This window comes from Heterostelium album (genome assembly GCF_000004825.1).
Source record: "Heterostelium album PN500 unplaced genomic scaffold PPL_scaffold4, whole genome shotgun sequence".
Taxonomy (NCBI): domain Eukaryota; phylum Evosea; class Eumycetozoa; order Acytosteliales; family Acytosteliaceae; genus Heterostelium; species Heterostelium album.
In genome coordinates, this window is record NW_008805066.1 from 775351 (window position 1) to 797406 (window position 22056).

The 22056-nt window shown below is 31.9% G+C and overlaps 14 protein-coding genes across 14 annotated transcripts; 3 read left to right on the forward strand and 11 right to left on the reverse strand.

Annotated features, from left to right (window-relative positions):
- Nucleotides 1-404: 404 nt before the first annotated feature.
- On the reverse strand, nt 405-3342 carry PPL_04858 (filamin/ABP280 repeat-containing protein; the record flags this gene model as incomplete). Its single annotated transcript, XM_020575755.1, has 4 exons — nt 405-2346; nt 2411-2465; nt 3078-3203; nt 3273-3342. The coding sequence occupies 4 exons, from the start codon at nt 3340-3342 to the stop codon at nt 405-407; spliced, it is 2193 nt and encodes a 730-aa protein (XP_020434550.1).
- Nucleotides 3343-3918: 576 nt separating this feature from the next.
- On the reverse strand, nt 3919-4074 carry PPL_04859 (uncharacterized protein; the record flags this gene model as incomplete). The annotated part of the gene is made up of 1 exon (XM_020575756.1): nt 3919-4074. One exon carries the CDS (start codon nt 4072-4074, stop codon nt 3919-3921), a length of 156 nt encoding a protein of 51 aa, XP_020434551.1.
- Nucleotides 4075-4190: 116 nt separating this feature from the next.
- Nucleotides 4191-4700, reverse strand: PPL_04860 (uncharacterized protein; the record flags this gene model as incomplete). The annotated part of the gene is made up of 4 exons (XM_020575757.1): nt 4191-4239; nt 4340-4398; nt 4479-4513; nt 4634-4700. The coding sequence occupies 4 exons, from the start codon at nt 4698-4700 to the stop codon at nt 4191-4193; spliced, it is 210 nt and encodes a 69-aa protein (XP_020434552.1).
- Nucleotides 4701-4897: 197 nt separating this feature from the next.
- Nucleotides 4898-7086, reverse strand: PPL_04861 (uncharacterized protein; the record flags this gene model as incomplete). Its single annotated transcript, XM_020575758.1, has 3 exons — nt 4898-4913; nt 6442-6649; nt 7083-7086. The coding sequence occupies 3 exons, from the start codon at nt 7084-7086 to the stop codon at nt 4898-4900; spliced, it is 228 nt and encodes a 75-aa protein (XP_020434553.1).
- Nucleotides 7087-7351: 265 nt separating this feature from the next.
- atxn10 (ataxin-10) lies at nt 7352-9088 on the reverse strand (the record flags this gene model as incomplete). The annotated part of the gene is made up of 4 exons (XM_020575759.1): nt 7352-7910; nt 8022-8486; nt 8562-8888; nt 8961-9088. The coding sequence occupies 4 exons, from the start codon at nt 9086-9088 to the stop codon at nt 7352-7354; spliced, it is 1479 nt and encodes a 492-aa protein (XP_020434554.1).
- Nucleotides 9089-9339: 251 nt separating this feature from the next.
- PPL_04863 (DUF3430 domain-containing protein) lies at nt 9340-9960 on the reverse strand (the record flags this gene model as incomplete). Its single annotated transcript, XM_020575760.1, has 1 exon — nt 9340-9960. One exon carries the CDS (start codon nt 9958-9960, stop codon nt 9340-9342), a length of 621 nt encoding a protein of 206 aa, XP_020434555.1.
- A 716-nt stretch (nt 9961-10676) lies between these two features.
- Nucleotides 10677-11291, reverse strand: PPL_04864 (uncharacterized protein; the record flags this gene model as incomplete). The annotated part of the gene is made up of 1 exon (XM_020575761.1): nt 10677-11291. The coding sequence occupies one exon, from the start codon at nt 11289-11291 to the stop codon at nt 10677-10679; it is 615 nt and encodes a 204-aa protein (XP_020434556.1).
- A 206-nt stretch (nt 11292-11497) lies between these two features.
- Nucleotides 11498-12442, reverse strand: PPL_04865 (uncharacterized protein; the record flags this gene model as incomplete). Its single annotated transcript, XM_020575762.1, has 1 exon — nt 11498-12442. The coding sequence occupies one exon, from the start codon at nt 12440-12442 to the stop codon at nt 11498-11500; it is 945 nt and encodes a 314-aa protein (XP_020434557.1).
- A 789-nt stretch (nt 12443-13231) lies between these two features.
- Nucleotides 13232-14368, forward strand: phlp1 (phosducin family protein; the record flags this gene model as incomplete). The annotated part of the gene is made up of 3 exons (XM_020575763.1): nt 13232-13402; nt 13488-13883; nt 13994-14368. 3 exons carry the CDS (start codon nt 13232-13234, stop codon nt 14366-14368), a joined length of 942 nt encoding a protein of 313 aa, XP_020434558.1.
- A 90-nt stretch (nt 14369-14458) lies between these two features.
- On the reverse strand, nt 14459-16296 carry PPL_04867 (glycoside hydrolase family 47 protein; the record flags this gene model as incomplete). Its single annotated transcript, XM_020575764.1, has 2 exons — nt 14459-16069; nt 16162-16296. The coding sequence occupies 2 exons, from the start codon at nt 16294-16296 to the stop codon at nt 14459-14461; spliced, it is 1746 nt and encodes a 581-aa protein (XP_020434559.1).
- A 355-nt stretch (nt 16297-16651) lies between these two features.
- Nucleotides 16652-17890, reverse strand: PPL_04868 (FAM50/XAP5 family protein; the record flags this gene model as incomplete). Its single annotated transcript, XM_020575765.1, has 3 exons — nt 16652-16789; nt 16878-16997; nt 17093-17890. 3 exons carry the CDS (start codon nt 17888-17890, stop codon nt 16652-16654), a joined length of 1056 nt encoding a protein of 351 aa, XP_020434560.1.
- A 239-nt stretch (nt 17891-18129) lies between these two features.
- Nucleotides 18130-18865, forward strand: PPL_04869 (protein-lysine N-methyltransferase; the record flags this gene model as incomplete). The annotated part of the gene is made up of 2 exons (XM_020575766.1): nt 18130-18276; nt 18350-18865. 2 exons carry the CDS (start codon nt 18130-18132, stop codon nt 18863-18865), a joined length of 663 nt encoding a protein of 220 aa, XP_020434561.1.
- Nucleotides 18866-19080: 215 nt separating this feature from the next.
- Nucleotides 19081-19969, reverse strand: gmfA (putative actin binding protein; the record flags this gene model as incomplete). The annotated part of the gene is made up of 5 exons (XM_020575767.1): nt 19081-19115; nt 19343-19479; nt 19564-19678; nt 19790-19874; nt 19967-19969. The coding sequence occupies 5 exons, from the start codon at nt 19967-19969 to the stop codon at nt 19081-19083; spliced, it is 375 nt and encodes a 124-aa protein (XP_020434562.1).
- Nucleotides 19970-20460: 491 nt separating this feature from the next.
- On the forward strand, nt 20461-21927 carry PPL_04871 (uncharacterized protein; the record flags this gene model as incomplete). The annotated part of the gene is made up of 3 exons (XM_020575768.1): nt 20461-20677; nt 20790-21562; nt 21640-21927. The coding sequence occupies 3 exons, from the start codon at nt 20461-20463 to the stop codon at nt 21925-21927; spliced, it is 1278 nt and encodes a 425-aa protein (XP_020434563.1).
- Between the last annotated feature and the right edge of the window lie 129 nt (nt 21928-22056).

Genomic DNA, 22056 nt, shown 5'->3' on the forward strand with positions numbered 1-22056 from the left:
GGTTCAAAGTCTATCAAAAGATCGTTCATACATCTCATTTCTACCACTCAGTTGCTGCTATGATTCGATCTATCTGTATACCTAGTATACAAGTAGTCATCTGTCAGTTTGGTTGGTGCTATCACTTAATTTAATGGAACAAATATCCATTTGATATAATAATATTGTTGAACTGCTTTCATTCATGTTTAAGTTTCAATGAATTAGAAAATTTCACATGAACATTATAAGTAAAAAATATTTATAGCTTGACTTTAAAAGAATAGATGTTATTGTCTACCGATAATAACTATTAAAGTTCTATTTCTTGTAATTTATTTAAAATTTGTTTGATACAAAATGTTGGAACAATTTGTTCTGCAAGATTACAATTAGTATCAAAAAAAAAAAAACCTTAAATAATTTTATTGGTTTGTAATATTTTTACTTCCAGAAGTTGCTGGAAGCTTTACAATTGGCTGGATCTTTTTGTAGGATGTTGGTGGTGAAAAAGAAGTTGTCTTATTATTATTGTTATTATTATTATTATTATTGTCATTATTATTATTTTTACTAAAATTACTTGGTGAAGTATTAATTGGTTCTGATTTTGGTGGTGAAATACAAGATTGTTGTCCTGGTGGTGAAGTTGGTTGATTGTCAATCTTGTTGATACTGGTGATTCGGGTTGTGCCCATGAGTGGCGCCGTAATACTTTGTTTCAGTCTGTTGGGAATAGGCTTGATGGTGTTGTTGAAATAGTGGTGATGGTGGTGAGAGTTGGTTGTCGAGCTGCGGAGTTGATGTTCCGATACTGATTTCTTGAGAAGTCCGTCGAGTTCTGACGGGTTAAAATTCGGATGAAAGTTGTCGTTCATGCTGAGTGTTGAGTTGGAGCGTGAACTCAGTGCAGAGACGGCGGCACTGCTCATATAGGAAGAGGTATCACTAAACTCCTCTTCGTTCGATGAGAGTGAGAATGGAATGCCCGAAGTGTCAGTTGAGAGCGTTGAGAATGTATTGGTTACGGTCTTGCCTGTGTTCTCCTCTGTGGTTGGGCTGGTGCTGGCACTAGCAGCGGTGGTAATGGGAATCGGTTCGGTCTCGAGATCTTTCGGTGAAGTGGCACTCGATGGCGGAGCCGAATAAGTGTTTACACGGAATGCAGATATTCTCTTTGTTTTCTGACGATCCGGTGCTGACATTTCCCATTTTCTCCATGAGGGTGAAGGAGTTGGCGAAGTCGTTCCAATGGGCGACCCAGTTCCACTCGAGAGAGAACTACTAATCTCCTCATCGGTGTTCGACTTGGAATCGGATTCCGAATCATTGTTATTGTTGTTTAGATCTGGAGGTTGTATTATCATACTACTGGTAAGTGATAAAGCTGCGGTAACTGGTGGTGACATGCTCGAAGATGTCGCCGGAACATTGGAAGCGGTAGGGGAAGCCGCTTCAAAAACCTCAAAAATACCATCGGCTTTCATCCGATCTCTTATTTGTGTGAGTTCCTGGTGAATCTCTGTAAATGTTGGTCTGGAATCGGGGTTGCTATCCCAACAACGCTTGATAATACTGGCGAGTTCCGGCGGACAATTGTCTGGAATCGGCAGACGATACGCTTCCTCGAGAACCATATTGACCCATTCGATCTGTTGTTTATCGTGATAGGGTATCTCACGTGCAAAACACTCCCACAACAACATACCAAACGAAAAGACATCGGCTTTCTGTGAGTATTCCGTTGAACCTTTCAGCACTTCCACTGCCATGTAGCAGGCAGTACCCGCTCCTTTTGTCATACGTCGCGGATCGACTATTCTACACAGCCCAAAGTCGCATACTCTCACATTCCAATCGTCGTCAATCAGGAGATTACCTGACTTTAGATCACGATGAATGATTCCCAGAGAGTGTAGATATTCCATGCCGGCTGCCGCCTGAATTGCAAAGTGAACGATCTTGTAGTTTGAGAGTGGTACTTCCTTTGAGTGTATCAAATGATTGAGTGATCCACGCGACAAGTAGTCACAGACGATAAACATCTTGCTGTGTTGCGGACTTCCACCGATACAATGAAGTATATTCGGGTGTTGAAGAACGGTGAGCAAAGTTCCTTCCGTGTGATACTCACGCTCGTCAAAAGCAAGATTATCCTCATTGTAATACTTGATTGCCACAACATGGCCATTCCAAGTTCCTTTCCAAACGGTTCCGGAAACACCGTGTCCAAGTTCCGAACCGAAACTCACCTCCTGATAAGCGATCGGTTTGATAATCGATATCTTTCGACTCTTTGCATTCTCAAGCAGATGTCTGAGGAATATCTTTCCACCGCCATTGACAATCTTGGTGTTGTACTTATCGCTATTACTAGCGATGTGTCCGAGAATGCTGCATATCGACGAGGTGTTACTGGAACATGTCTTACCGTTGGCGCCACTGCCATTCAGCGAGATCAACTGTTGCTGTTGTTGGTGTAGCAGCTGTAGTAGTTTATCGATACCATCGGAACCGATCGACTCCACACAGGAGCGGTCGTACTCACAGAGATTGGAGATGCTGTTGATGATGAACGGTATCTCCACGCTCGAACTATCGTAGATGGCAGACATCAGAAAATTGATAACGCCATTCATAATTAAATTCTTTTTACAGGTATCGTTCGGGGACTGTGTGATTAACATGATCGAACGGAACGACTCGACGCGGGTCGAGCAGTTGTGGCACAGCACAAATTGTTTGATGAGCGCCAAGCCATTGCCCATACTGAATCGTTCGTGAATCTTGAGTGATGAGGTAGTATACAACATATTGGAAATCGTCAGAGACAAGTAGAATGTGTGGTCGGATTCCTCCGAAAATATCTGTGAGTAGGAAAATGAATAGTCAATCGATTGATCGGACTGGAAAAACGAATGGATATTCGATTCCCACTGATAAAACATGGGAACCTCTAACAGCTGACATGGATCTGATGGTGCAATTAAATCCAAGAATCCATTATTAAATAAATATATACAGATTTGTTCTAAAAACAATAATATTATTAATATTGATATTATAGTGTTACTTTAAAAATTGATTATTTTACTTACCATTTCTACAAAAATTAGAAAATGATTTATAAATTAAAACTTTAAGAGAAAGATCTGAAGTTGCTGATTTCAAGAGATCCAATAAACATGTTATTAACTTTATACTTGATTCTTTCTTTGTATCAACTAATTGAAATTACAATTATTAATATTGGACGATTCATTTGTTAACAATAAATATAATATGCAACTTACAGGATGATGAAAGATTAGATACAGCTCTGACTGCACATTTCTTTGTGATGTTATCTTTTGATTGTAGCATGGTTATCAATATCTCTTTGATGTCTTCCACTGAGAATCGATCTAGATCGTTATTTAGATTCTCAGAAAGCTGACACAGCACAATGGAGCAAGATCTGATGCAATCGGGATGCTCCGATTGCGAGAGCATCGATATGAGACCGATGCTACATTCCTCGTAGAATCGACTGAGAAACGCCTTGTTTGAGATCAAGATACTCAGTGAACTCGAGATGAATCTACGCAGCTCCATAAACGATGTCCAATTGTCGAGTGAAACAATCTTGAAGAAAAACTCGATTCCATACTCTCGTAACACTCGCTCCTTGTTCTTGTCCAACTCCAACAGCCTCGCTAGCACGCCTGTTATATGTACCTGAATGGTCGGATCCGGATAGAACATCAAATTAATGAGATTCTCAATTCCGAATGCAAACAGATGATCCAACGTCGAATCTTTCTTTGAAATCATTGTTATCAACTCTACAGTCTCCTCTATCCATTCATTTGAAAATGCTAATTCCTTTAATTTCGGATTCAATTCTAAACAAACAAAAAGCAATTAGTAAAGTGTGATTGAAAAAAAACTACTAAACATTCATTCGACTTTACCATCAATAATTATACATGGAAAAGGTGATCCACAAATATGATTATCTTCAATTCTGATGCTGATAGAATATTCACCAGATGACATTGGTGAGAGTGTGAGCATTGAGTAATCTGATTTTCGCTGCTCGTAGATATATGGCATCTTTCGAGTGTCCACAGTCGACTTTAGCTTGGTAATATCGATTTGGAACGGTAGACTGGAGGTGGAGTTGATCAGTGCACCGTTCGGTCCCACTCTGTATAGCTTGATCTTGTATTTCATCCCACAGATTCCTCTGTACAAGCCTTTGCCAATGGCAAAGCAAATCTCTGGATTTATCTTTTTCGACACACTCGGATTCTTGCTGTTCATCACTAGAAACTCAATGGGATTCTCTTTCTCTAGAACCTCCAGCTGAACCTCTGACAGCTCTTCGATTGGATAGTCTTTAATTAATTTATAACTTCTAAGTGCTTGTGAATACAACTAAATAAATAAATAAATAATAATAACAATGTTAATAATTGTATATAAACAATCAATATATATAATATATTTATATTTACATTTGCAGTTGCTTTTGGTGCATTTTCATCTCTAACTTTAATAAATAACTGTTGTTTTGAAGGTGGAACTAGAAATTCGCCAAATATCAAGGTTTTCAACATCCAGATCGATTGATTTGGCCGTACCTCTATAAATGCTTTCTTTTTCGATTCACTTACAACCAATATTGCATTGGACTCATCGGGTTGAGTCTTTGTAACTAACTCTATCATAATCCTCATTTTTATATAATTATTTTCTTTGTATATATTATTTTATTATTATTATTATTTATATTTATAATTCTACTCCTATAATTATTATTATTATTATTATTCTAATAATAAATGCTAAAACTAGATGATTGGATAAAAACTGATGATGACTATTTATATCGCTGTTACTTTACTGGTGGTGGTTTTGTTTTTTTTTTTGTTTTTCAGCAAATGATCGGACTAAAAAAAAACTTAAATAATTGGGCTAAAGTGGAAATTGATCAATTCCAAAAATAAATTAAAAAAAAAAACAAAAGGTGTTTTAGTGATTTTGTTTTTTTTTTTTTGGGATGCAAGATGATGATTCAAAATAATGAGAATCTTTAACAATTGAGAAAGTGTGTGTTTTGCTGGTGATGATGATGTAAAAACTTAAAGAATCTTTTACTTTAAATGTTTAAATATTTATGGAAATGTAATTTGAAGATTCAAAAATAAAAAACTAACTAAACTAAACTAAACTAGTTGTTTATGAAATAAAAAGAATAGAGAAACGAAATTAAAGAAAAAGAATAAGTTCTCAATTATTTCCTTTCTTTTTTTACAAAAAAAAAAAACTACTATTATACTATATTACTAAAAATGTGTTATTACTATTACTCTTTTGTTATTATTATTATTATGTTATTACTGATTGATTTATTATTATTACTACTATTATTCTAGATTATTTAAACTATATAATATTTAAACTATAATATTATATAAATCTAAACTTCTATCAATATATATTGTTATCATTACTTGTTTGTTGAGGTACTGATTTAAAACTGAAATGATTGATTGAGTTATTGAATGATTTGATACTAAATTGATTGATTGATTGATTGAGTATAGATGGAACTGTCAAAAGATGTCAGTTTTGATAAGATGGCTGCCTGCTTGGTTTGTGTTCTGTTGTTGTGTTGTGACTGACTGATGATTGATGGGTATATAAGAAAGGGAAAGCTAAAGAATCAAAAACCAGCCAATCGTTTTTTTGTTTGCTATTGCTATTGCTGATGATACTGTACTACTAATACCAATACTATTTGTTGTTGTGTGGTGTTTTCACCAATCAATCCACACTCTCAAGAAATGAATAATTAACCAAAACTGAACTGAACTAAATAATTGATTTGGATTGGGTAACTCTTTAAGATATATAAAAAATAAAAAAAAAAGTGTCGTGTGTGTGTGTTTGTGTTATTTATTTGAGGTGGGAGTGGAGTTTGAGATGAGAGGTCCTAAAAAAACCAAACACTTTTTTTTTTTTTTAAAAAAACTTATTGCAAAACTGTATTTGGTTATTTTTTGCTTTTTTTTTTACAACAAACAAATTAATGGTCGCCCTTTTTTGATCAATAAATCGTGTGAAATTTATTTTTTAAATTATGATTAATGATTTTTATTGTTGAAAAAAAATATAATTAAAATCAAAAAATAAAAAAAAACAACAAAAACAAAAAAAAACAAAAAAAGAAACCAAAAATTAAAATAATGTGATGATAATGGGTTTCATATAGTTAAAAAAAGCTTTTTTGAAAAACAATGAAAAAATCACATCACAATTTAAATCAAAGATGAAAAGATATTTTTATTTCCTTGATTTTTTGTTTTGCAGATGAAGTGTCATATAACCACAACGATGACAAAGAGAGTAAGTGTTTCTCACATGGGTTATGTGTGTTGCTGTGAGAAAATAAAACAATATTTTGACGATGCCTACATAAAATCGTCACCATCAGCATCTTGCTGTTTCTTTGTTGTTGAGAATTTCAGTGCACCGCCCTCGGCCACATCAATTTTTATACCAAGTTTGTCGAGCTCATCGTTGTTGGCAACACCTTGCATTCGAAGTTGTTCAATGACTCCTTGATTTTCTTCATTCTCTTCACACAGATTACGAATTGCAAAAACTGACCATTCTTTAATATCTATAAAAAATAAATTAGAATTAAAATTAATATTTAATAAATATAAATAATTTAATAAATTAAAATAGATTTGAACATCAACATTATTTTTTTATATATTGATTCAATTCATTTCAACACAATTCAATGGTGGTGAGTAACTATGAATTGAAAATTGAATCTCTATCATCATGATATTAAATGTTGACTATCTTGAATTGTTTTTGCGAAAGTATGATAGTTTGGTGAATCCATTATTGGATATCGAGAACAGGAGATGAGTGATGGTGATTAGATATTTTGGTTTGTTTTATCATAAAAATCTGACAATCAAAAAAAATAAAAAAATAAAAAAACAAAAAAAAACACAAAATACTAAAAAAAAAAAATCGTGAACTCTTTGCAAATGAAAGATTTAAGAGAATAGAGAGAGTTGTTGGATAGTCTAACTTACACATATTCTTTGGGTCTATTTTGCAGTGATTTAGGATCAATTGGATTCCACTTAATTCACGAATCTTGATTTACAAACGGAAATTTTATAATAATAGAGAAAAGAAAAGAAAAAGAGAAGAAAAAGATATTTGTTTTAGTATGTTGTTTTTGTTTGTTGTTGTTGTTGATTTGTCAACAAATTAATTATAAAACATCGGAGAATGAATCATAATTAATGTGTTTTTTGTTTTGTTTGTTTGTTTGATTGTAGTAAATAAATAATAATAACTAATTGTTATTGTTATTGTTATCTTTTTGTTTGTTATTAAAACATACCTCATCTTGATTTCTCTTGTTTCTGAATGCAAGATTTCCAAGGATCTTGATAATCTCTACTTTGAAACCTTTGTCTTTCGACTTGGTGTCGGGATCGGATGTCTGTGATCTCAGACTGTGATCGATCTCCGGGTTGCTGTGGAGAGTACCAACGCAGATGGCAATGAGACCCTTCTTTCGGAGCATAGTGTTCAGGTCTTCCTGCTTGAATGCATGTAGCTGCGGCACTATCTGAAGCATCTCATCGGTGTAGCAAGTGACATTTGCGAATATCTTAAAGATAAAGTAGATCGCACCAAAGTCATGCTCGTTCAATCTGGTCATCGTCGAGGTCAACTCTGACTTTTTCTTAAAGTCGATATTATAGAGAATGGACAGCTCCGACACCAAGTATTCACAACACTTCACACTGATGACGGCATCACAGTCCGGTACAAAGTCCTTTACATTCTTTTGCTTGTTAACCATAGCATCAAGTAAATTCAACAAACTAATTTGATACTTATTTGATCTATATACATATATATATATATATATATATATATATTGTTTAATAAGTTAGTTAGTTACATTCCTTTTTTTTTCTTTTTGATATTGCTCACTAAAGAAACAACAACATTACCTTCCCTCTAAATGATCTGGTTCTTCTTCTTCATCACGATCATTACTTCCTATTGGATTGTCATCATCATCATTGTTGTTGTTGTTGTTATTCGTATCATTCTCATTGTCATTGGATGATATTTGACCTTGGAATATTGGATGATTACGAATGTCTTTGAGTTGTGGTGTGGTAATGGCAAAGTTCTCGTCACCGAACAGTTTGTAGAGATCTACGAACTTCTCTGCTTGATAGAGACACTTGAAGATGAGATAACTCCAGTGGAATAGCTGGTCGTGTTCATCAGTGTCCTGATCGAATCTCTCTATCGTGCAAAGCACTTCTTCTAAAACAGACTTTCCAAGTGCGCTATTCACCACCACCAAGTCATCGATTCTCTCTGTTGAATTCAAAATCAAATTATAAATCAACATATGAACCAATTGTAATCTATTTGCATTATCCTTATTATTCTTTAATAGCAAGCTACACACATACATAACTTTAAAGTTAGTAACTACTACCGCTTTTCAAAAACACACACATTAATCATTAACTTACTCTATTACATTAACTTTGAATAGATTTCTCCAGAGTGTTGTTTGGGTGTTTTGATTGGAGGCGATTGTATTGATTAGGAGTTGCATGATGGCTATGAAAACGATGTCATTTTCATTGTCGGTCGTTGCTTGTAGTTGTGCCAACAACCATTGTGCAGTGTTATCATCGCTGAGAATACGCTCTTGATTCAAGGGTAGATGCGCACATAGATTTCTTAGTAATCTAAGTGATAGTAGCTTTTGTTTATTTGAAACAACACCATCAACATCTATCATCAAACTCTTTATCAACAAATTTATAGTATTTGTTTCATTTCCAATATATTCTCTTTAAATAAAAATAATTAATATCTATATTGTTAAATTTATATATAAATATATTATTTGTTTATTTAGTTACCTTGAGCTTAATTCTTTAGATAATAAAAGCAATTCAGTTAGATTCGATATGATTAATTCTCCATTTTCGTTGTTATTATTATTCAATTGATTTAATAATGATAATGTAATTTCTTGAAGTTTACTCATTGAAATGATTGAAATTTCCAATTAGAAATTTGACTTTTTTGTTTATCTATTTATATATTATAAATATAATATATATCTATGAGATGATAATGATTGTGAAAAAAACAAATGGTTTTGATGTTGTTTGTTCAATAAAGAGGTGTGATTTGTTAAATTCGAGAAAATTTAAAGATTTATTATGAAATATTTGATTTTTATTTTTATTTTTTTATGACAACGATGAAAAAAAGGTTGAATCGATTTTGATAGATCTAACATGACTCTACAATATTACCATATTTATTACCATAGAAATTGGTACATGATAACATCATGTTGTAGGTTGCACAACCCGGTGTACATTTAATCTCATAGGATTGGCCGTGGTAGCAATTGAATACTGCGACTTGGTTGTCGTAGTAGATCTTGGTGTTGTTGGTGGCATACCAGTAGAACTGTGGATTACCGAAGCAATTCTGGTCACCCGGTGCATAGGTGGTCTGTCTGTGTCCATACTCTGGAATGTAGGGTGGATTGACGACGACGCTGATCTTCACGTAGTTGTTGGCTTCGACCCAGTTGTTCCAGACCAAGTTTGGTGCCTGATAGCAGTAGTTCGATACGAAATCACGGTCGCTATACGAAACACGGTCCTTACACGCGGTGTCAGAGTATTGGTACATGGTGGCATTCGAGTGATCGCTGCTCAACTCCACAGTGTAGAAGGTCTGATCGATGGCAAAGCACTGTCCCACAACCAAACTGAACCCAATTCCCTCACTCTGGCCCGAACAATCAGCTTGTGAATATGGTGTCATCTCCAAGTAGGTAACCGATTGAACGGTTCCAACAACCAACAGTAAAATACATAATGAAATAATAGTTTTATTCATTTCTTTCAACAATGTGTGTTTGTACGAAAAGTTAAAATAACTAATGATTTGATTAGTGTTTTTCGAATTGCTTTTTAAAGGATGGTAATGGTCTGGATACTAAAAAAAAAAAACTAATTTTACTTAAAATTTTGTGTAAAAAACCAAGATTTTTATTGATTTTGCAAAGTATCTCGTGAAATATCTAAATTTTTTGTAAAAATTATTCTTTTTACACTTTAATTTTAAAGACCATTAAAATATTATATGGTTTTGTAGTGAAAGAAGAAAAATTATCAGACACTCTTTATCTTATTGACCAGAGAATTTATGCAATTTCAATTAAATTATTAATGTCCTGACATAAAATATTTAAATTTTAACTCGTTTACAAGATATTAAATAAAAACAATCTTTGAGAAACTTGTTTTCAAAAGTTCTATAATTAATTATCAAAGATCAAGGAAAATTATCTTTTTTATAAGAGAATGGGTTGACAATAACTAACATGAACTCAATGTTTTCTGCTATATTTCAAAGATATAATTCGATTTCGATTTGCTTCATTTACTTTTCAAAATAGAAATGGGACTTTTTGCAATAATGTTTGATTAAATTATTATTCAAAATATTATTAAAATGAATAAAATGATCGTAAAAGGTTATTCATCTTTAATTTAATATTTTTTAAGATTATTTTATTCTATTAACAATTGTTTAGGAATAAAAATTATTTATTATAAAGTAATTGAGGTAGATGCAGTCCATCCTCTATTTTGATTAATATTTCTAAAGAATGGTTCGCATTGATTGGATTCGATTGAATATTTGAAATTACAGTCCGGTGAGGCACCAAATGTATAGATATAACTTGATGTTGGTGATTCTCGATGATACATAACAAATAAATACTGTCCATTAGTGATGGGAATATCATTGAGATTGATTGATTGTTTGGTTTCAACATTGTATTTGATGAATCTTTTGCTTGATATTTCTAAAATAAAGAAATTTCCATTGTTATCATGACATGCTGATAATGGTTTAGTATCAATTTGATGATCTGTTATCGTTTTATTGGTCAAGTCGAATTGAAATATCTTATTTTCACCGAATGATACTGAATATAATGAACCTTTGAAGATCATCGATGATACTTGCAAACTATACCCAAGTAATTGATGATATGATTCAAATTTCATTGTCTTGATGTTGAATCGATCAATTCTATTATTTGAGATGATACCATTCACTAAATAGATATGATCTTGACCATCATAACAAACTGATATATTAGTATCTCCTTTGATTCCTTCGATATCACCAATATGTTCAATTGATTTCGATTTCATTGATATTTTAATCCATTTACTTTCGTTGGTAGAACCACCGAATATATAGATATATTCACCAATTGAAACAATCGACGGGTATGTATGAGAAAATTGATAATCAAACTCCAATTCTTCAATTGAATAGTTGTTTGATGTGTTGATCAGTGTTGCTCCTTTTAATTTATGCGTTGTGAAAATAAATGATTGATTATTATCATTGTTTGTTATTGTTTTTTTGTGTTCATTGATTCAGTTGATTCAATGATATCAAGTTTAATTGATTGTTCAATGATTGAATTCAATTGATTGAAATCAGGTTGTTTGATTGTTAATTTATATGATGATAATGTTAAGTTATTATTTTCTGTGATTGCATCAGCCAATTTATTGAATTGATTGTTGTATTTATGAATGATATCTAATAATAATGATGTTGTATCATTTGAATGTTGTTCGAGAAGTTCTTCAATATTAAATGCATCAAGATGTTCATTGAATAATGTTTGGTTGCTATGATTGATGAATGATTGTAATGATGAACTTGATTGAATTGATTCCATTATTGTTGTTGTTGAATATAATGATGTTGTATCTTCAATCGTTGACACACTGTTAGAACTATAACTATCTTTATTTTTATCATCATTATTACTATCATTACTACTATTGAATTTATTAAATAACATTATAATATTTATTAAATATTTCAAGTGATTTATATTATTATCGATTTGATTTGTGATTGTATGTTTATCATTGATAATATCTCTTTGTAGTTTATGTTCTTCTCTGATTAGATATTGATGTAATTGTTCAAAGTGTTCTTTGATTTCATTCTCTGTTGTTGATAATCTTTGATATCTGGATGTCGATGATCTTAATGATTCCCATAGAGATTTAAGTTTATTATTGATTTGTGAAAAGTTATTACTATTGCTATCACTATTATTTTTACTGTAATCATTTTCATTTTTAACTGTTGTGTCAATAATATCATCTAATTTCAATGTACTCAATGAATCCTTGATGTCATCGATATGTTCAAATTGATCGGAATGATCAGGATGATCTTTGCTGTGACCACTGATACATTTTGAACACATCAAACTATTACATTGATAACAAATGAATTCGTGTGATCTTTGATGATTCAAACATGTAATTGTCATTATTAATAACTTTCACTTTCTATATTTTAAATACTATTTATTATAATAATTCTATTTTTAATATTTATTGCTATTAGATTTCTTTGATGATTACAAATTAATATAAATTGAATTCGATCCAGATCTATAAAAAAAAAACAGAATTTTTGCAACTTTTAAGCCCTTCCTTCCAAAAGGTCAAAGAAATCAATAAAAAAACACATAAAATAGATGAAAAGCATCAACAGTTTTGATTAATCTCAAACAGAATTCATCAATAGTTTATTGTAAATGTTCTTTGATTTAATGATATAATTACTTTTTTTTTGTCTTTTAATATCTTTTCGATGACCTATTAATTTAAAAAAGTTAATTTCTATCGTTTGTAGCAAGCATTAGTTATGGAACGATTTAATGAAATCTAATGATGTTTATGCTGTAAGGCTCTTCCGCGTCTGCAGTCTTGTGTTTTTAAATTAGAGTTCTTTCTTATTAATTGTGTGTATTTTACATTAATACTTTAAAAAAAGTTATCTATATGCTTAGTGAGGAGATATCAATCTCAAACGACTAGTTTGTAACAATTACATCATAACTAACAAATTGATTTAAAAGTTGGTTGCTAACTATTGATCCCAAAGAGATTTTAAATTAAGATTGCAACACAACCAAAAAAAGTAAAATAAAAAAAAAACAAAAAAAAATAAAAAAAACAAATATCTAGATAATAGAAAATAAATAAATTAAAACAAACACTTTTGTTTAAATATAATATATATAACATCAAGTTGAAGTGATAGAATAAAAAAAATGAGTAATGAATCAGTATATAAGAATGAGTTGGCAATGTTTTTTGGTGACACACCCGATAAAGATGATACAAGACAAAATGACAGTGGCGATGAAAAAGACAATGGTGATCCAGAAGAAGACACTAGCGATTGTGAAGATTGCGTACCACCCTCAGCTGCTGCAGGTGGTGTATGTATAATTAACTAGATGATATTAGTGAAATATATAGCTATTATTAATATTAATAATGTTGTTGTTGTTGTTTTATTTTAAGGATATGAGTATGATGCCACAACCACAGTCGTTTAAGAGAGCTGGCGGTGGTAATACCGGTGTGAAAGGTGTGTTGGCAGACTATGCAGAGTTCAAAGAGAATCAGAGACAAGAGTATCTGGCGAAACAAGAGATGAATCGACAGATGCTAGAGAAGATGTGTGTCACCATCAAAGATAAACCACAGAAACCAAAAGACGAAGAGGAAGAGGAAGATGAAGATCTAAAGAGATTAAGAGAGAAGAGATTAGCACAGCTTAAATCAAACTCAAAGACATCGTCTCTACCGAAACTAAAGACATTTGGTTACCTCAAGCAAATATCACAACGTGAATACGTAGAGGAAATAGATAATGAACCACCCAATGTTTTTGTAATCATACATCTTTATCAAAATGTAAATATATATACACACATATATCTAACTTTATTATTAATCAATCAAATGTAATTAATAATAATATAACAATATAATTATAATAATATGTTTATTATTATTATTATTAGTATATACCGGAATGTATTTTATTGAATCAACAACTCTCACAAATGGCTGTGAAATATAGTCATATTAAATTCCTAAAGATTCTATCGACTGATGCAAAGGCAGACTATCACGACGAAGCATTACCAACTCTGCTTGTATATATCGGTGGTAAACTATTGGTTTCGTTCATTCCAATCACTATGGAGTTGGAGAAAAACTTTGTTAAAGAAGATTTAGAAATGCTACTGGCGAGTTACGACATTATACCGAGTCCTATCAAATCACAACAACGCTGGGAACATTCTCTTAGTGATAAGAAATCAACATCATCATCCATTCACAAACAAAACAAATATGATGATGAAGATGAAGAAGAAGAAGATGATGATTATTAGATTATAAATAATAATAATGATAAACAATAAAATTACTTAAAAAATTAACAAAAAAACGATTATTTATTATTATTTACTATTTCTTAATATTTAATATTTAAGTTCTCTTTGTATTGGAATTGGATGTGCTTCAGTGTTAAATACATATTTATCCAATGGGATAATCGAAGGATCTGCAAATAATAAATAGAAATACTTGATTGTTTCCGCCAAGAAGAAACTCTGTTGGATGTCGTCTTTGGCGCCTTCGGGTTTGTTGACATCACGGATACCGACGAAACCATTGGGTGTTCTACAATGCTTTTCGAGTGCTTCAAACATCTTCCATCCCCAATCTTGGTATTTGGGGTCACCGGTGAGTCTCCACATGTAAAAGACCGACTCGATTGCTTCTGGTCGCAGAATGAATTCCGACTTTCCGTGTGAACCGTAGATGTTTTGCTCGCCAGTACGTGGATCGAAATAGATTTGCTCGGGACCGAGTCCCGATTTCGAATTGAAATAAGAGTTGACACAGGTCTTGGTGACTTGCTCCGCCATCTCAAAGTGTTTCTTGTTGAGTTTGTCGTCCTGAGTGATGTTGGCGGCAACTCCCAGAGCAAACATACCACCTGCCATACAAGCAAGATGCTCCATCGTGTGAGAGTTCTCACGTCCATAGATAATGGAGAGGTATCCCTCGCCTTTTGGAGAGACAGTGTAGAGTGTTTCGTGCATTGCCTCCACTGCCTCCAAGTACATTCTGCGGTATTGGTTGTGTTGTGGATGTGTCTCTGGTGTGTAGAGCCACATCTTTAGTAGATATTCATAGTAGGAGTCGGCCATTGATCCCATGGACAATGTGCTTCCACACGGACCACTTCCATCGGGTCGCACATAGATTGGGATCAAACCCTTCGTAGTCTTTGGCATGGCGTCGAGCTTGTCGAGAATGGCCGCTGCCTTGTCGGCCCAAACACTCTTACCGGTCAGCTTTGAGAGATGAGTGAATTCAATGAACAACGTTCCGACGTCTGCCATAATCAAGCAATTGCCTGACCAGCTAGGAATCTTGGCGGTTCCCTTGGCAAAGTTCAAATAGGTCTTGGGGAATGGCGAATCACTGGGGAATGCCATCAAGAGGATATTACCGATATCCTCTGCCTTCTCCAAAAACATTTGATCGCCAGTCTGCTCGTACATCGCTAGATAGGCGCCGAGCATTCTAATGGTGACCTCGAACACTGACAATCCCTCGCCAGTGTCCTTGCGGTGATCCAGCTTTGTGGCGACCCATTCACGCGCCGTGGCAAACTCCTCTTCCAGCCCCATAAAGTAGAGAGTATCCATACCATCGACAATCGACAGTCCCAAGTGGAACCAGTTCTTTCCTTTCTTCTGGAGGGGTGTAAGTTCGTCGTCACCCCATGCAAACTCCACATATCTATCCCATGCGAATTTCATTGCATTACGCACAGCCGATGCACGCTCGATATTCTTCTCTCTATTCGCTTCGTACGCCAACTTTGTCTTATCGAATGGCGATGCTCTGTTCATCTCATGACCACCACCCTTCTTTTGTTCATCGTTAATCAGAGGAACGCCATTGTTTGCAGCGTCACCCGTTGTCGATGGTGTCTTTGAATCCTTTGGTATGAAATCACCTGGTTTATATATATCTGGTTTCTTTGTTGTTTTCACTTTATTTGTAATATTACTAACCTATTGTTATTGTTATATATATTTACTTAATTAATAAAACTAATAGATAATATATGTTTTATATTTTTATTATATATGTTAATAATAATTACCAATACATTCTTCCATTTAATAGATACAGAAGGTGGTTCTCTCATTGGTTTAGAACTATCGAAACTTAATATAGTAATTGAACCAATGAGAAACACTGCTGTAAAAACAGCAAGTACAACATTTTTCTTTAACATATCTATTACTACTATTATACGAATATTATTAATATCATCAAAACATTCAATACAATTTATATATAATTTTGATAAATAGATAAAGAATAAATAAAGATAGTAAGCAGTAACAACAACAAATTTTAAATTTAATTAAATTTGGAAAAAACAATAATTCATTATATTCTTTTTTTTTTTTTGTTTTTTTGGTTCAAATTTTTTTAAAAAGAAGAGATTGTGTGGTGACATATTAGCAAGGTTGCCACGTTTGGGAGTGTTGTTTGCAGTTTATCATATTAAAGTAGAAATAAGCATTGATTAGGAATCGTTAAAGTGTAGTTTATGATCGATCGATCATTTGTTTCCAATTTTTATTTCAATGTTTTGAAAGTTTATCTGAAATAGTGTATTTATCTCTTGCTACGGTTGGATCGTAGACTTCCCATCTCGATGCTGGAAATATATGTTTATTCTTTTCATACCACGACTTTTCAACTACTTTACCTGCATGAGTCTGTTTATTTTTTGAGAGAAGAGAAGAAGAAGATTTTAGTTTATAAAATTAATTTAAATTTAAATAAATATTGTTATTGAATAGTTACCTCATCTTTCTCAACGGTTGCATCACTGACCAATCTAACATCATCATGTACATCGAATTTAAAGAGAGGACCAGACTTTCCTCTTGCCTTCTCTATAATTAAATCATAGAATGAATAATTCTATTTTGTTTTTTTTTTCATTAATGTTAATTAATTAATAAGTTCATTTAGTTGTTTACAACATGTTTGTTTGTTTGTTGTTGCTATTCACTTACATGTGGTATAATTAAATCTTCTTTAATAAATAATAAATGATCTACAGAGACACCACGAAGTTCTTTGAATTCTTGTCTTGCCATCTCTAGGAACTTGTCGATTGTGGTGCCTTTGGTACATTGCAATACTCTACGATGTCCACTACCATCCCAATAACTGTATGTAATCTCAACGACCTCTGCCTTTATCTTATCTTGATCTTCAATCCACTGTTTAGCAAGTTTCTCTCTTTCCATTCTTTCTTGTTCCTCACGTTCCTTATCCGGTAGAAATTCTGTATTAACTGTTGGATCTTTACCAAGTTTAAATTTATTATTATTTTTATTACTACTATTATTATTTACATTTGAAACTGAGTTATCATCATCATTATTATTCTTATCATTATTTTTGTTGTCTTCTTTATCTTGTTCTTGATCTTCTTCATCATCTTCTACATCAAAAGATAGTTTATTTTTTGTAACTTTTTTTTGTTTTTTCTTCTTTGATTGAATTGTACTGTTGCTTGATGATGAACGTTTCTTATTATCATCTTGAAGTTGCTGCTGTTGTTGTTGTAGATCATTGCCTTTAAGATTGCTTGTAAATTCAGACATTGAAACTAGACCTACATTCTTAAAGGCATTCGATGTATCGTTTGCAGATTCAAACTTTTGATTGATATTGACAACCGATGTCTTATTGTCCTCTTTAATCTTTTCCTTCAGTTTATTCAACTCTCTCTGTTCATTCTCTCGCTGTTTCTCCATCATCCTAATCCTCATTCCATCACCTGATCCACCTTTATATTCCGCCATCTTTCTATAACTACGTACTTCTTCTTCTTCTTCTTCTTAAACAACAAACAACACTACACTTTATTAATCGATTCAATGCAATTGTACAATTTTAGCATGAAAAAGAATGATTGTTGAATTTTTTTGAATTTTTTTTAAATTTTCTGTTTTTTCGGTCGGATACTGGTCTGAGCGAAAAACACCAGTGTAACTGTTGACACTAGACTGGTTATCTATTTTTATAAATATAGAATAAAACAATGGATAGCGATGATGAAATATCACTTAGACCAGATTCATTAGCAGCGTTACAAGAGTTTCTAAAGGAACAGCAAATACGTGATCAAGAAGAAACTGAGAAACCGTCGGTTGATGTCTCCGAAGATTGGAATCTATCACAATTCTGGGTAAATATATATACTAATATATATATATTTAATGGTTATTTTAATTTAATTTGTTATTATGTATTTATAATAGTATGAACCATCTACATCTAAATTCGTAGCGGAAACAATAGCAAAGGAAATCGAAGGTAAGAAACGTGTGTTGTTTCTCTCGACTCCATCGATTTTCAAAGCGGTCTATCAAGATGAGCAGTTGGCTAGTCAGTTGGATTTCCACTTGTTCGAGTATGATAAGCGATTCCAGGTGTTTGGCGAGCGTTTCAGAGTTTACGATTATCGTGATCCCCTAGGATTCCCAAAGAAATACAAAGCGTCGTTCGATTACATCTGTTTCGATCCACCATTCCTCAGTCAAGAGTGTATGGAGAAGGTGGCACTCAGCATCAATGCACTGTCACATGCCAACACCAAACTACTCGTTTTAACAGGTCGTATTCAATGGCCACACATTCAACGGCTATTCGCCAACATGCGTATCTGTAAGTTTGTACCGGAGCACCCTAGACTTCAAAACGACTTTTTCTGTTGTTCAAACTATGCATCCGAACAACTTGGTAAAGAAGAACAAGAAAAAGAACAAGAAAAATAGAAAGAAGAAGAATCTTACAAACAACAAAACAACAAAACAACAATAATCAACAACAACAACAACAACCAACACTTTGTTATAACCAACTTCAGTTCGAACTTGGTAGTGTTAGGTTAGTTAGTCAAAAAAGTACAACATAACAAAACATAACATAGCTATAACATAACATTGCTATAACATTCATATAAATAAATAAGTATATCATTTATTTGTTTTTATTGTTTCCAAATATAACTTATCCAAGGTGTACCTTTACTAATACAAAAATAGTTATCAATCGATCAATCAAACCAAATTTTTTTGTTGTTTGTTGATTTTAATAACGGATGAGATGAGGTGGTGTGTGCTGTGTGTTTGTTATTGTTATTGTTATTTTGACATCTATGGTTAATCTCTCTGTTTATTTGAAGAAAGCCAACTTCTCTCTCAACCACTCTTCGGTCAAAGTGCTTGGAGTCTCAGCGTCGAACGACTTACCCAACTCCAATGCACGGAAGAGCTTCTCCTTGTTGGCAGAGTAGGTCATGGCCAAAGCTGGTGAGATACCCTTTGGCATGTAGTAAATGAATACGATTGGATATGAAATACGACCATCTTGATGAGTGTATTTGGTTCTAAAAGAAATAAAAAGCAATAATTATAATTGCAATTATAATCAATAATCGATGCATTCTATAATCAAACAACAACTAACCTACACATAAACAATATATCTTGGTGTTGAAGTGGACAACTCCTCTTGTAATTTCTCCAATGAAATATCAATGATCTCATCAGCAATGACGAATCTATGTGCATCTTTATCGATTCTAACTAAAAGTATTTAAATAATAATAATAATAAAAGTTAATATAAATATTTTTTAATAACAATAAATTAATAAATATAATCTATCTATCTACTATATTATATATTAATACATACAGATCAAAGCAGATGGCTTTGGATCTTTGGCCATCTTGAACTTCTTGAAGACTTGAAGAACATCAGCATCGATTTCACAGGTTGCCTAAAATAACGATTGATTTGATAGATCGATTTACAATATGATATCATCACTGTTAGTTTGATAGAAAACATTGCTATTTATATAATTTTTACCATTTTATTATTATTGTTTATATATCTTTATTTATTAATAACCAAAAAATGATCATATGATTTATTTTTTTTAAGGTATTCAGAAAAAGAAAAAAATAAAAGATTTTTTTCATCACTAGAAAAGTTTGAACCATATTTAAAAATGGGTTTTTTTGTTTGCAATGGTCTTTGCCTTTCATCTCCACTCATTGGAAATTTCGATGTTATTGGTATTTAATTGATTGGATAGTTATGTTAACAATGAAGTTAAACTGATTACATATTTATATTTACTAAACATTTAACTAGTTTACCATAGATATTAAAATTCTGATTAGTGAATTGTTCTAAGTCAGTTGTTTTTGATTAAACTTAAAAATTTAATTAATTTTTTTTAGTTCTGAATGTTCAAATTTTATATTAATCAAGAAATCTAATAGCTATAAATATTAAAAATAGAATTATTATAATAAATTTTTTTTTTCATAATAATAAAGTTATATCAAAAGTTAATAATGACTAATCAATGTTTAAATCATCAAAGATCACACGAATTCATTTGTTATCAATGTAATAGTTTGATGTGTTCAAAATGTATCACCAATCACAGCAAAGATCATCCTGATCATTCCGATCAATTTGAACATATCGATGACATCAAGGATTCATTGAGTACATTGAAATTAGATGATATTATTGACACCACCACAACAACAACAACTAATACAGAAAGTAATTGTAAAAATAGTAATGATTTTTATTCACAAATCAATAATAAATTTAAATCTTTATGGGAATCATTAAGGATCATCGACATCCAGATATCAAAGATTATCAACAACAGAGAATGAAATCAAAGAACACTTTGAACAATTACATCAATATCTAATCAGAGAAGAACATAAACTACAAAGAGATATTATCAATGATAAACATACAATCACAAATCAAATCGATAATAATATAAATCACTTGAAATATGCATTAAATATTATAAATATATTTTATAAATTAAATAGTAATATTAGTAATGACACTAATAATGATGATAAAAATAATAGTATAAGTCTTAGTTGCTATGATCAATCAATAATTGCAGATACAACAACATTATATTCAATAACAACAATTATGGAATCAATTCGATCAAGTTCATCATTACAATCATTTGTCAATGATAACAATCAAACATTGTTTTATGATAAAAATAATAATTATTTCAATATCGATGAACTTCTCGAACAACATTCCAATTCATCAACATCATTATTATTAGATATCATTTATAAATACAACAATGAATTCAATGAATCAACAACAAACACAGACAATAATAACTTAACATTATCATCATATAAATTATCAATCAAACAACCTGATTTCAATCAATTGAATTCAATCATTGAACAATCAATCAAACTTGATAAGATTGGATCAAATGAATCAATAGATACAAAAACAACAACAAGCAACAATGATAATAAACAATCTTATATTTTCACAACACCCAACTTATTGATTAAACAACAATTGGAATCGACCACTGTCGAGACCGATATTACAAAGTACTTATCTGAAATCGATAAACTTGAAGGTTATCTAAGAGCTGCTAGAAAGGTAATTAGAAATTTATATTAATAGTAATAATAGTCAATAGTTTATTTTTTTCATATTATATTTATAAATTTATACAGATGATCAAATGTCACAGAGAAAAAGAAAAAGAATTTGAAGCTAAAGAGGAAAAGATTGCAGTTCAGGAAGAATACATTGTCAAGCTTGAAATGAGACTCGCAGAAAAGGACGAGAGAGTCGACAGCCTGGCTAAGCAGATCAAAGAAGGAAAGGAAGCTCAGGAAAGAGAGTTGAATCTTATTTTAACTGCTTTTTCGAATACTGGTGTAGAGTTTGAGAGAAGATTAAAGAACAGTGATAAGAAGCTTTTTCTTCTGAAAAAACAAGAGACTGATCAGGAGAATTAATTTAATCAATTTAAAGATCTCAAAGTAAAAAATCAACTCTGTTTCTATAAATAAAAGATTGATCATAGTTGTTTTTCTACTTTTAAAATTTAATTTGATTATTTTTCTTTTTTAAAGTCCATATCTATT